Source organism: Orbicella faveolata, unplaced genomic scaffold (genome assembly GCF_042242905.1).
Source record: "Orbicella faveolata isolate gen_17 unplaced genomic scaffold, um_ofav_v1 contig_1, whole genome shotgun sequence".
Taxonomy (NCBI): Eukaryota; Metazoa; Cnidaria; class Anthozoa; order Scleractinia; family Merulinidae; genus Orbicella; species Orbicella faveolata.
Genome location: NW_028301536.1, coordinates 12,648,795 through 12,663,940, shown reverse-complemented (window position 1 = coordinate 12,663,940; position 15,146 = coordinate 12,648,795). Strand labels below are relative to the sequence as shown.

At 37.8% G+C, this 15,146-nt stretch overlaps 1 protein-coding gene and 1 pseudogene across 1 annotated transcript; both read right to left on the bottom strand.

Moving 5' to 3' along the window:
• Positions 1-2,929: 2,929 nt before the first annotated feature.
• LOC110065349 (polyadenylate-binding protein-interacting protein 2-like) lies at positions 2,930-12,935 on the bottom strand. Its single transcript, XM_020772482.2, has 2 exons — positions 12,523-12,935; positions 2,930-3,197 (listed from the first exon to the last, which is right to left on the bottom strand). Exons 1-2 carry the CDS (start codon positions 12,850-12,852, stop codon positions 3,129-3,131), a joined length of 399 nt encoding a protein of 132 aa, XP_020628141.1. The 5' UTR covers positions 12,853-12,935; the 3' UTR covers positions 2,930-3,128.
• Positions 5,423-6,928, bottom strand: LOC149118131 (uncharacterized; annotated as a pseudogene).
• Positions 12,936-15,146: the final 2,211 nt, after the last annotated feature.

Below are 15,146 nucleotides of genomic sequence, written 5' to 3'. Positions count from 1 at the left end.
ATGTGGGAAAATATCGCCTGTACACGTAACACTGAAAGCGGGTGTAATACGGGCAAAAACGACTTTTTCGAATCCAGTCCAAAATATCAAATTACAAAGTAAAACCAAAATCAAAGACACAACAAGATAAACTGTGTGTTTTCTTCTTCAATCGCGATTTTGTTCCTGGTGAAAGAGCCGGAAGTACGTACCCCCGCAACTAATTGGTGTCGTCTAAAAAGCAGGTTTTTGGTCTTTACTGCATTTGAGTTAAACAATTTATTTTTTTTTGTCACAGACGCTTCGCAGAAGTACATTCATGCTTATCTCGTTTTATATAATATGTCAAATTATTCTCGCATTTTGATTGGCTCAAAACTTCTGATCTATTGGAGGACAGACGTATAGATGACGCCATTATCAGTGGTGTTTGTTTTGTTTCTTTATTATATAAAACAATTAGACTCCATGTTTCTGTGAACTGCATAGGCTTTTGTACATTATGCTTTGATTTCCCCACTAAAATGCTCCACCTTAATACTCCATTTTTCCCACTAAAATGCTCGGTCTCCCCCCAAAAAGTCACTAAAATGCTCTTAAATGCTCTAACATGTCTCACGAAGGCGACTAAACAAACACGGCCGCCTTTAATTTGACGCTAACCTCTCCTCAGTCTCGTAAAAAATTAACTAACATTAAACTACATATTCTCGTAAAATATATTGTTATTTCTATTTTCTGTGGGAAAAATAATGATTTTCGCTCTCCACCGGCCGGAAGCCATGAAAGACACGAAAGGCGCCCTCACTCTCAGGTTACAAATACGGAAACATTTTTCTCAAATACTTCCCCGTTTGGGCGTAGACGCAAAAAATGTTGCAGAAGAAAATTCTTCTGAGAAGCAAATGTTTTCGCATTTTTTCAAAAATATTTTGCTCCCGCAGCAATAGACCATTCCACGGTTTCTGATGCCATCTTGCTTGGGGGGCGAACACAGCAGAACTTGCAGTGGATGTATGAGAAAAGTTAAAAGTTTGATGCCCAATAAATGGAGAGTGATTTGACTTTTAAGTGTTTCATGATTTACAAGGAAAAGATACCCGGCAGTGTGTTTTGGACAGAGAACACAGGTTAGCTGCGAGGCGAGGTATTGCACTTTAATTTCTCATAGAAATCTCTCCAAATTTGCTCGCGAAATGCTATTCGGTTTTACAGACAAATGTATGGAAAAATGAAAACCTTGTGACTTTTCTAGCCAGGTTATTTCCCTCAAGAGGTGATCAGTAAATTCTTTTCCCTAGTATCTTTAGTTTTTAATTCATAAGTGACTTTAGATTCGTCATTTTCCCCGTACATTTACTGCAATTTTTGCCGTTTTTGGACCCCAAATAAGACGCCGTCAGAAACCGTGGAAAGGTCTGTTTCTTAATTTTGCATTTCTTAATTTTTGCAAGGAAGCTTATGAACTCCATTTGGCCAGGAATGTATTTTCGTTCACGGAATCAGAGCGGCTCTGTGCCCACCGCCTAAAGTTTCCACTCCATAGTAGTGCGGGAGGAACCGTTATTTTTTGGAGGGGGGGGGGGGGGGGGAGTGGTGTTTGAACCCAAGATTCCTGCACAACAAAAGCGGCTGAAAAAATTCGTGGAAGGGGAGCCATGAGGAAATCATTATTTTGATTTTCAATGTTAACGCCCAAGTCGCTAGTGGAGGGAAGGTGCCTACGAAACCCGGGGGCTGCAACCGTAGTCACATCCCCAAGGCGCTAGAACACCCGACTGGCCTGACCAACCCGCAACCAAGCCACGAGCTCCCCGCGCCAGGCCCCTTACAGGCACCCCTCACACTCAAGCCAGATGGCTCAGTGGAAAGAAAAAAAAAATGCTGAAAATAGGTGGGGGAGGGGAAATAGGAAGAGAACGCCGAGAACCGCTAAACTACTAGAATTCAACCCACAACTCCACGCTAACAGAGCAACGAACACACTGCAAGCACATGGGACGACAACGCACGTACTAACTAAGAATACTGCTGGACAATGTCAGCCCTAGGGCTCCCTCAACCATATGACCGCTGCAAACGCTACAAAACGCACCAAACGCTTAACAAACGCTACCAGACGGCCAAGACACTAACACACGCCTACAAAAAACGTTACATACCAGACTAGCTCCTGGTCATAAACTACGTAAAATTTCATTGAACTATATCAAACGCTAACCAAACGCTAACATAGGGCCAAAACACTAACAACCGCCTACAAAAACGCTACTGACCAGACTAGCTCCTAGTCGTTAATTATGTTAAATTCCATTTAACTATAGTAAAAAAAAAATCCTTCAACAAGCTACTGTCCTCCAAAAAACAGTCATGCCCAACCTTAAGGGGAGAAAAAAATTCATACCCCAGAAAATTGCCCAGCCCACCCCCCTCAAGAAAATAATGGTCCATCCCTAATCAGACTCACATGGTGAGTAAATCAGCCTTGTTAATAATAAAGACATGAGAACTGTGTAGATTTTGAAACAGAAAAACACTCAATAAAATCTACATCTTGCTTAAAGAGAAATACTAACTTTTGGTAAAACACGCTTTGAAAGTATGGTCACCATCTATTCATGTGAAAAAAATGACACAGCAAAATGTTCCGGTTCCGTAATATTGATTTTAGGCCAGATCACACAATTTAATCAACATGGGCGCTTAACCCTCTCCCCCCTGAAGCTCAATAGGATTAAAGTAAACATTCTTGTTGGTCGACAATGGAACAGACTAGGAGTCTGAAACAAGCAAACAAACAAACAAACAAAAAATGAGCTGAATAACCTCACGACTGCTGACTGTACTTAGTGTGACAAATTTAGTTTAAAAAAAGAATGCAATGTGAAAATAAAAATGCAACTGCTTTTACAAACTGCCTTTCCTAGCGGCAAAGGGATCAACACCATCATTGTATGCATTAAATAAGAGCTTTATTTAATTTAATCATTAAAATACATAAGAAATTTAGACAGGACAAAGCCTCCTGGATTCCATTTACAGTATACTCTCTCGCAAATTGCAAACTTTATGTACATCGTATCATACATGGCGTCCGTCTATTCATCTAACATAAAATCCAACAGCAGGATGGCACTTCTCATTAACAGCTATGACGACGATGTCCTCGTGTTCTGTGGGACAAACACTTTGGCATTGGGATTAAGCTTGCTCTTTGCCTAAAATAAAATTTACAACAATCATTAAAAACTGCTTCCAGCGAATGAAGATATCCAGGGGTAGTTCATATAAAGTGGCCTTAAGGTTCCAAGGTCTGCATGCAATATATCACAAATGCTGGAGTTATTTTCACACATGTACACATTTTGTTTTGCTGCGACAAACAGCTGACAGTAGTTTCAAATATATTTATAGACCACATAACAGCTCTACTTGAAATAATAGTTTGGGATCAAACAATAACAAGAGCGACACTGAAATCTATTTTAAAACTGTGAAAAAGCAGAAAAAACACACTGACAAACAAAACCAATTAATCCAGACATTATTCTGTACAAAGATAACAAGAATGAACCAGATCTTTTTTTTTTGTAATATATCCATGTCTGCAAGGCAATCTCCCTGCCAGTGAGAAGCCAATAGCAAAATGCTCAACTGGGGATCATGCCTGAAGTCAATATTATCACTATTTTTAGACCAGAGAAGCAAGATTCATCTCAAAGAACTGGCTTGGGCAAGGTTTCGTAGACTGATTTTCTTGTCTGTACTTGGGTAATTACAAATCTTTAGTATGCAAATGGCCACTGGTTACAACTGGGACTGAACAAGTGACCACACGTAGCTAAAGTGGCTGGAAGCATTGTACTTGCTTATGTGTTTGTTAATTTAATTTTACTCTTTCTTTTTACTGGACTTCATGTATTATTTATGATAGCTGTTATTACAGTTGAGCCCAGGGTACAGCAGTATTAGTTGCAGAGTGCGTGAGCGCGAGGCTTTCGGGTCAACATTCCAGGGGAGTACAAGCGTCTTATGAGAAAAATTCGAGAGAAATGATAATAATTATGAGTTCCTCTCCGGATTTTGCATTTTTCTCACAAGAAGAGAGGCTACAATTACTCAGCAGAAACTGCCCTCGCCATTGACAAAGCATAGGCAGAGAATGTGGCTTTCATACCGTGAAGAAACAGCAAAAGATGGCAATGCTTTGAGTGATGCCTACAAACGTGAACTTATGCACAGGTGAGCAGTGGGATGTACGATCGTTCTTCCTGCCCAATTTTTGTGCAGGAATAACAGTTTTTTCCCTCTCAAACGTATATAACGTTTTCTTTTTTGTAGAGTTGTGAGTTACATAAAAAATGGATGGGAAAACAATTTCACTGAAAGTTGAAAACACTAAGCGAAAAATAAAGTTGATGTTTCCTCGTCGAGCACAAGTTCTCCGAACACCCTACACAAGTTCCCACAGGCTGTAAACTGATGTTCCATCCAGAGGGCTGAATTTCCACCGTTCACAATCGAGAACATGATAAATCACTTTATTAAGAGAAAATCAAGAGATAATGAAGGCAATAAAGACTATAAGAATTTAAATTTAAATAGTCAGGCATTTGGACTATTCAGGCATGGTCATGTACAAAAATATCGAAGTTGCCACTAGTGAAAATGGAGACGTGATCCACATAAAGTACAAGCTCAATATTACCACAATCAATTCTGGAGAGCAAGCTGGTGAGATCACCTATGCCTGCTGCAGTCAGGTTCTAGTTTTGTAACATCCCAGAGATGCAGCTTTTTCAAGATTGTACTCCACTGAGAGTTGTTATTGTATACAGCAATACAGTAATACTTAAACTGAAAAAAATGCACCAATGTGAGCCTGTTATGTAGGAAAAGAGTAAAGAGGTTTTTTGTCATTATTTGATATAACTGAAATGAAGAAGAGAAAAATACATGTAGTTGTCCATTGATCATGGTGATGTGTAAATAAGCTGAAAATCGGCCAACACAAGACTTGAGGGCACACTCCTTTCACCCCACCCCTTCCCTACTGGAACTGGTAGCTTAGGTTAATGCTAACAAAAAGAGGATCTTATGTGATTGAAAACAATGACATGTAGCATGTAGCCTTGTCCCATGTGTTCAACGCAGTTATTCTGTATTTCGCTACCACATACATTTGAAGGCAGAGCTCATTTGTCACATCTTCATCAAGGAAGGTACTTTTCCAAGTAAATATGCTAATTACAAGAATCTATTTATGAAACATGTAATGCAACTGTGCTTGTAAGTCTCTTAACTCTACCAAGCCCCCTTCTAACAAGACACCTCACCAAGGGCCTAGAGGCCTGAACCAAACCCTAGGGCACTAGATATAATAGAGGAAAAACTATCTAAAGGCAGACATTTACTTCACAAGAGGTGGCAAAAAATTAGTGAGCATTGCACGCACAAAGAAAATCATGTCAATAAGGCCATTCTTGCATAGAGTTATTGGAATGAAGTCTAAAATATGGTAGTCCTTTATACGTTCAATTGCACATTCGACATGAATTCTGAGGGTTGCAATCCTTTAGGTTGCTAGCATTTCCTGTTCACTAAACTGTCCTGATTGATTCATGAAGGGAGAGGCATTCACCTTGACACCTTTCAAGGCTAAAATTTCTTGAATATTGAACCCCCAATCTGCCATGAACTCATCTCCTTGCTGTAATTTGTCAATAAAACCAGATTTACTGGTTATTTCCTTATTAGAAATACAGCCACCATAGAGATCTGAAATACCAACCAATGCCTTGAGGGTATTAGTGTTCTTGTAAGTTGAAAATGTGAGCTGTTGTGCTTCTGGGTTACTAGGTTTTTCTATGTACATTTCAGTTGCAACAATGATTACTGTTGTTCCCTTGTAATTGTTTTTGAAGCATGCAGGCTTGTGTAACTCAATTGTTTGTCTGTCAGGGAAGATGTCTAGTTCTTTGAATCTGTGGTACATAAACTTTGTCCAAGTAACAATTATTCGGCTCACAAGACTCTGAGATATTCTAAATCTTGCAGCTAAATCCTCCCCAAGTGGACCAACTTTGTAACAACATAATACAAGGAAAAATTCCTCCTCCACTAACAAGGTCCTTTTTGGGCCCATCCTCTCTGTTTTTTTAGCATTGTTTTGTTCATTGAGGCTGCATCCCTACCTAAAAAGCTAAGAACTATGCTGAAAACTTCATAGTTTGGAAACCCAGTATAGAATCTCAACAACTTTGAACTACTCTTAATATTATCACTGTTAAAGAGACTCTGTTGGAACATGCTTTCCAACTCTTCCCTAAGCTCCCATTCTAGTTCAAGTTGTTTCATTTTTTCAATAAGTTCTTCTCTGAGTTCCTTCCTCTGAACCTCTAAACATTCATTTAAGTGCTTCACTTCTTCCTTTTCTTTAAGCTGCTCCATTAAAAGTTCTTCTTTGCTTTTAACCACCTCAGCTTTATCAGTAGTGACACTAGGAAATCCATATTCTTGACATGGAATATTAACAGATTCTAATTCAGCTAAATTATCAACAGGGTTAGACTGAGAGTTCAGTATAACTTCATCTTTGACTTGGCGCTTTGTTGTCTCACGTGCAGCTGAGCGATAAACAGGAGCTTTCCGCTTTGGCTTTTCCTCCAGTGAAAAACTGAATCTTGTAGGAACAGATCCACTTTTCAGATACCTTTTTCCTCCCACACACCGCATAAAACAATCTTCAGAAAAGTGCTCACTACAGAGGTAAGAATGTTTTGACACAGGAGGGTCTTTTCTCTTCATTTTAAGCAACTAAGTTCGAAGAAGCTTAGCATTGTTTATAGGTAAAGAATGCCACGACAGTTTTGAACATTCGGGCTTGTTACTTCTGTCAACACATCCATAAGCAATGCAGTGCCGTACCATGCTTTTCACGACAGAATCACGCCAGATGAACGACCAGATCCACAAACACAAATGGAAAGAGCAGTCCACAGGTCAAAAGGGCAGACGATTCTTTGTTGAAGTATTTTCGTTTGACCCAAAAGCCTCGCCTTCGCGTGCACTGAAAGTAACACCGCTGAAATGTGGGCTCAACTGTAATAACAGCTATAATTGCAATGCCTGCCTTGATTAGCCTAAGCTATACATCGGTAATGTAAATTGTAATTTGTAGTGGTAATAAATAAAAACTGAAAACTGTAAGTGAGTGTATTCACTGGTTACCAAGCACACTGATTTCTCTGGTGAAAATTTCCATAATACTGTGCACTCCCTAAATAGAAATTTATAATTTAATGAGTATAACAGGGATCCATATTTGCAGTCGTCCGGTCATCAGCGACGACTAAAAAATCATAGGGACGACCAAAACAATACGAAAACCCGTCTGCTGGATGAGTTTAGTTTGACTCTATGTGAAAAAAAAATTCTTAAATTTAATGTTCCATGCATTCTGACCTCTTGTCATCCATTTGGAACTTTAAGAAAACAGAAAAAGATTTGCAGCCTTCTTTTGCAATAAAATAATCATTTTCATCGGTCATCTTGGATGATGTGGTATTCTACATGAATGAAATCATTGCAGGCTCAATTTTCATCTTGTCAACTGCTGATGCTCTGTAGTGCATCTGCATCTACAAAAACATGTAGCTCGATCACATCAGCTGTTTTGATCAGGATATGGCCTTTAGTTTTTTTGACACTTGTGAAAAACAAGCCAAATAACAGCAGGAAAAGCAGAAGCGTTCCTTACATGACTGTCGATTGTCAAAGTGGCCCTGATTTTCATTGGTACCTGGGTTTTCTGTGCCTGCCAACTGCCACAACTATGGACATGAGGTTCTGGGAGACTGGTCACAAGAAAACAATAAAAAAGTAAACTTTCCATATAGATGTTGTTTAGTCTTCATTCTCCCTAATGAACAGCATGTAAAATTTTTCCAGGGCAAGTAGATCTGGCATACTTGCCCCACTGACGACTTGGAGAAAAAACCAATATGGATCCCTGGTGTAACTCAATTCATTGTAGTTTTTTGGTTGCAGAGAAAACAAAATTTTATGAAGAAATGGTCTCCAGCAAATAAGCAAACAATGATCATGTCATTGCAATGCAACGATGTTTATTCCTGTGAGATCAGAGAACAAAATTAATGATAATTAACATGTAGGTTTTAAGATGAGTCATTTACGACAACTGCCTTCAACTCACAGTTTGCATTGAAACCATCAAATAATAAACATAATCTATGCATAGGTTAACATGATTCTTGCTTGGAAACAATTATGTTTTAAATGAGTTGACTACTGCTCAATAAAGCACAGTAATGTCAAAATTATTTACAGAAACATATCTGGATTACATTATAAAATTTTGCACCATTGCAAAAAAGTTCAGGCCAGAACTTTTTGTCAGGCTTTAATTTCACAACTGCTTTGAAAGTTGTGTATAACTGCGATGACCAATTATGTCTTCATATCTTTCTCCACAGTTCAAATATATGATCTTTTATATATTCACTTGCAAAGTACCCATCTGTTGGACGTGTGAAATGAAAAAAAAAAAGTTTTTCTGGCCTGGCACTGTTCTATGGGGCGCCATTTGTAAATTTATTATTTAGACCAAATTTATGCCATTTCCCCCTTATTTATAAATAATTGGAAATGCTACAAAATTTGTCTATAAATAAGACTCAAGAACTTGTCTGTTGATATGTATATAATTATTTTAGGTACGTCCTGCTTTATAAATAATCTTTTACCATAGAGTTATTATATATAAATAATAAACTAAACAACTTCAATTATTTATAAATCAGGTCATCTCTAAAAAAGTTTTTTACATATCATAAAGTTTGTAAATCCCATTATTTATAAATAAATTACTTCGCCGGGAGTGTAAATTCATTATTTAGAAATAATAAATTTCACCTCACCGAGTGCAAATTTATTATTTATAAATAATGAACTTCACTGAGTGTGTAAATCCATTATTTAGAAATAATGAATTTCTCCTTGCCCAGTGTAAATTTATTATTTAGAAATAATGAACTTCACTGAGTGTGTAAATTCATTATTTAGAAATGATGAACTTCACTGAGTGTGTAAATTCATTATTTAGAAATAATGAATTTCACCTTGCCGAGTGCAAATTTATTATTTATAAATATGAACTTCATTGAGTGTGTAAATTCATTATTTAGAAATAATGAAGTTTCATCTCGCCGACTGTAAATTTATTATTTAGAAATAATGAATTAAACGTGTGTGTAAACTCGTTATTTAGAAATTCATTATTTAGAAATAATGAAATTTCATCTCGCTGAGTGTAAATTTATTACTTAGAAATAATGAACTTCACTGAGTATGTGAATTCGTTATTTAGAAATAATGAAAGTATGAATGGCTGACCCAGCGTCTCTTGCCTGATCGATTTCAGAGGCTGTTTCTCGCGTTATAAGACAGTTAATGCTGCCCTTGCTCAGGTAGGTATGTAGCCTGAAATTCAGCAGTGGCAGATCTAGGGGAGGTTCCCCCCCTTATTTTGGTTAATTGTGTTTAAGTGAGAATCACGCTTCAAATATCTATTACATAGTTCTTATTCACTCAACAATTTGGCAGCTCACATTGCAACAGGAACAACGACAACGACAACAACTACTCAAAGGCCGAGGTAACAGGTAAATTTTAAGCCAAGAAATTGCTGCATGAAGAAAATGCAGAACTTTTAAAATCGGGAAATCGAATGATGTATTTACATGCTTAGATAATTCTTTGTAGCCTGCTAACAGGCTCACGTTGGAGCACAAATGCGCTCGGCGTAGCTGAGAGCGAGAAATCGACGGGCGAAGCCGCGAGAGGAGAAAGTCACTTCTTGGCGCCTCTTTCCCGCCGATCGCTATTCCTCTTCGTCACTCGCGCGTTTGATTCAAACGTGAGTTTGCTTGCAGGTTAAATTCTTTGTGACCTTTGGACGGATAGCTGTGTGACACACTTTGTTTGGCTTGATCAAGTCACGGCTGGGCATGTCTATTCCAGGTAAGTCCAAAGATCGTACACGTGGAAAGCTAAATTCATTTACGTTTAAACCATTATTGAATTTCAATAGAAATCAGATCTTTCACTTGACACGCCAAGCGATTTTTATTTTCTTCAAGCAGCAGTTTCTTTTCTTACAATTTACCTGTTACCTCGGCCTTTGAGTAGTTGTTCCTGTTGCAGTGTGAGCTGCTGAATTGCTGAGTGAATAAGAACTCCATAATAGATAGCTGAGGTGGGGGTTGGGGGGAGGGGGGTGGGAGAACGGGCTCCCCGGGCCCCTCCCCCAGATCTGCCAGTGCTGAATTTCAGGCTACATACCGCCGCCGTTACCTACTTGAGCAAGGGTAGCATTAACTGTCTCATTTATAGCGCGAGAAACAGCCTCCGAAATCGATCGGGCAAGAGACGCTGGGTCAGCCATTCATACTTTCATTATTTCTAAATAATGAATTTACATACTCAGTGAAGTTCATTATTTCTAAGTAACAAATTTACACTTGGCGAGATGAGACTTCATTATTTCTAAATAATTAATTTCTAAATAATGAATTTACACACTCGGTTAAGTTCATTATTTCTAAACAATAAATTTACACTCGGCGAGATGAAAGTTCATTATTTCTAAATAATGAATTTACACACTCGGTGAACTTCATCATTTATAAATAATAAATTTACACTCGGCAAGGTGAAATTCATTATTTCTAAATAATGAATTTACACAGTCAGTGAAGTTAATTATTTATAAACAATAAACTTACATTCAGCGAAATGAAACTTCATTATTTGTAAATAATGAATTTAGACTCCCGGCGAAATAATTTATTTATAAATAATAAGATTTACAAACTTTATGATATGTAAATAACCATTTGAGAGATAACCTGATTTATAAATAATTGAAGTTGTGTAGTTTATTATTTATATATCATAACTCTATGGTAAAAGATTATTTATAAATCAGGACGTACCTAAAATAATTATATACATATCAACGGACAAGTTCTTGTGTCTTATTTATAAACAAATTTTGTGGCATTTCCAATTATTTATAAATAAGGGGAAAATGGCATAAATTCGGTCTAAATAATAAATTTACAAACGGCGACCCATACTGTTCTAGCAAATCAAAGTTATATCTGGTAAAGCAAATGTACATTTTATCTGTAAGTTCACTTTAAATTATATATGCTAGCCAGAGAACAGGCTCAATTTGGGAAGCCATGGCCCATCAGACTCCCTCCACCAGATTGCTTGCTCTTTGCTTGTGTGAATGACTCAAATCTGAGCCTGCTGGCAGGCTATATAGGCAGGTAACTCCGCATGGGAGGAATAAAGGAACTGCAGCACAGCGATTTGTGTTGATGTAAAATGACTTAGCATGGATTACAGCTGGGTAAATCTGGTCCAGAAAGGAAAATGATGGACTTTTTGAGAGCCAACATTTAGCCAATCAGATTCAAGCAATTGGGATTTTAGGCCTATTAAATACTTGAGAAAACATAACTGATTTCTAGAAGGACAACTGCATGGTCATAAATCAAAGTTTGTTCATTTGTTACACCTGAACATTGGTCCTCCATCACAAAATGATTCAAAGAGAAGACATGCTAATTTAGTTATTTTGAGGTAAACACAAATGATTCAATCACTGAACCTAACAAACAGCAAAATACAAGGACAAAGGAATCACCATAAATGTTTCATATCTTACTACACCTTATCATAAACCATGATTTACACGTAGATGCCGCGTATTAAAACAAAACAACAGAGAAGGTATTGGCGTATTCCAAATGAAATCGAATAAATTAAAAATTTCCAACAATTGCAGTTTTGATAATTGAATTTGGTCTTTTCATACAGAGCCTTTTAAACAATGCAATGTGCAAATCATTCTCAAAATTGCATCTCTCCTCGCAAAAAAACTACTTCTTTGAAGATGTACGAAAGTTTATGGGAACGAGTTTAATACAAAGATTTATTTTCGCGCTAAGAAGGTAACGTAAACTAGTCGGGCCAAGTGTGGTTTAAAAACGCACTAAATATTAACACAGTGTCGTTATTCGTTGGGGATTACAGGATGACGACAACATAAGCTTACATTGAACAAATGCGCAATAACAGGGCAGAGGCATCGCGGAGACCGTAACACTTATTTCAATCTTAGTTCTGCGACAAAACGACAAATATATTTATAAATTATCACTATAAAACATTTATAACTTCATCTATGCTGTATAATAACACAAAACTAATCACAAAAAACGCACAGTACTACAACTGAACAAAGACTGCCCGTATGCCGAGTTGTCACATACCCTCCACATTGGTTTTCACCTGACCTTGTATAATTTAAACCCAATACAACGTTAATGCTCCTAGAAAGGTTGAATTTTTATTATTCTACCTGCCAATAACATACATAACAAACCTCAGGCATTTATGACAATGACACAACAATGAATCATTCAAAAACGAAGCTATTCGAGAACTCACCACAACGTTGAAGTCGTGATTGCCGTAGCCGTTCGTGTACCCGTTCGAGTACACGCTGCTTCCTTGAAAACCACTTCGAAACGAGCCTTGAGTTGTTCCTTGTTGCGCTGAATCTTTACTCTGTAGGTTCTGTAGTTGCTGTTGAGCAATTATTTCTGCCGCTGTGAGCGTTTCGCGTTCATCTTCTTCTTCGAGCAGTTGTTCAATACATGCGCGAATGAACTCTTCTTCGAGGAATTGCTCCTCTACTTCGCGGTCAAAGTCCTCCATATTCTCCATCCACATATATTCGGCAAACGGATCTTGCCTGCTCTGATTGTTATTCTCCATTCTAGCAGAGTGAAACACGACGCAGTTTATCAAGCACGAAAACACCACTTCCGAACCGCCGACGTAAACGACTTCTCTGGTCACCTGCGTTTCAGCCAATCACAGCACGCGCAGCTGACAGGCGGCATAGCATAAGACGTAAATATGGCGCTTGGCTTACTTTATGATGCAAGATGAAATTGTGAAGGAGAATCTAAGAAGAAACGTCAATAAGGGGAGGGATTATTTCTTCTTTGGCAAGGATTAAATTTACTCGGAAATTCATGCCACAACATCTGGCTGAAAATATTTCTATTCTTTCAAGAAATCAATGCTTTCAAATTTGCATGTCAATGTGGGCGAAGGCACAGGTTTATCGGAAGTTGTAGTCATCCTCAATAATCGTAACTTCCGTTCCTTTCACCACGCCTTTCTCCTGTGATCTAAGGCATTTTGTATGATCTTAATTTTTTGCGATAAGTGGGAAATTTCAGAGCAGCAAATTCTTGAAACTGATTTCCTGCTAGCTTTTCTTCATGGCTATTTGGCACAATTAAGTACAATAAACTCCGGGGTTTTTTTTTTTGGGTGTGAAGGAAATGTCGGTACCACCGACTTAAAGCAAATGTCGCTTGTTCTGTCAGCACACGCCACTTTGGCGTAAGTCACCTATGACAGTCTTATGACCTAAGACGCAAGGGAGAAATTAATTTTTGAAAGCTGTTTTTGCATTCGCTTTCACACCTAGTCCTCTCAAACTTATTACATGTAATAAGGAATGATTAAATAGTGTTTTGCCATCATCTCTGTTAAATTTTGGGATTTAGTCTTAAATTATAAATGCCCAAACAAATGTGTTTTTTACTGTTTTTACGGCTTTATTTGTGATTTTCAAGAATTTCCTTCGGTGAAATCTTCCAAAATTTTTACATCACATCGCTTCCAGCGGGATACGAAGTTTAAACACGAAAAAAGTAGGGTTTGTAAAGGCAGTTTCTTCGATATTTTCAAATTTATGTCTTTTACGGCTGCAAAAAATCTGGTCTTATAGATTTCACTAAAAAAACGAGCTCCGCCTAAAGTTAAGTATTTACTACCAATCTGCCAAATTTTACGGAATTTCACCGAAGGAAACGCGAGAAAATTCATCGCCAGTTTTGCTTTTTGTGCTCATGTTGACGTAATAAAATATCGCAAAACACTAACGTTTTCCTTTGAGCACGCGCAGATTACTTCCTCAGCGCCCGTGCGATCGTAAAACTATAGGGAGCTACCTTAAAAGTTATCCACGTTGTCGGAGCCTTACGGGGTAGGGGGAGGGTACCCTCATTTAGTGGCGTTCGCTGGATCTTTGGCACCGTAGCGACTGTAACGTATCTCTGGAATTTTTTTCTCGAGCAACACATGTATGTTTACCATTTATTTATGTATTTGTCCCAGTTATTTGCATGTGGATCTAAATTTTGACGGAGTAAAGAAACTTCAACACCAACTCTCGAGTAAGTCCGCTGACCAATGCTTGGTTTATTTCGTCGCCGGGCTATTGTTTCTGTTTCTGTTTTGTTTCAGCCCAGAGTTGTATCTTCAGTTCTCTTCAGACTGGTTGTTAAAACAACTTAATCGGTCACTGAATAAAAGATTATTGTAATCTCTCCGTATCTACACAGGAGCAACTCGTTGTTTTCAGTACGTAAAAACACAGGCTGATACAGGTGTTATTTTCTCTTGGTCAGCAATCTTGTTTTGAATACACGAGACTCTCATTTTACGTACCAAGTATACACTGCCAACGAACTATTTTCTACTTTTCACCTCAGCTCTCTTTCTCCATGTTTCGGTCTGAGTTCGTTTGCTCGAATTACCTTGTTTAACTTGCATGTGACGGGAGAAAGTACTAACAATAAAGATCAATAAAGGTGCTGAGCGTAGCAGAGTCGGGTAACAAATGAAAATAAGAATGTTGAAGTGGACTTCGTGAATAGGATTAGAAAGATGAAAACTAAGTTGAATTTATGGCTTTCTAGGGATCTTATGCTATATGGTAACTCTTTACCAGCTAAGACGTTAGGAGTGTCTCAATTGATCTACGCAGCGTCCATGCTGTCTGTCCCGACTTCAGTAATAAAACACGTCCAAGCAGAGCTTTTTAATTCAATTGTCAATGTTCGCTGATTGGCTGAACATCCGCCAAGAAACATAGTTTCCTTTTATTATGTTATTTCATTATTTTATTTTACCGTATGCGTAACTTTAATTTACACTGTCAATTAGTTTTACATATTTTCGGTGTTACGAAAATATGCCACATAAAAACA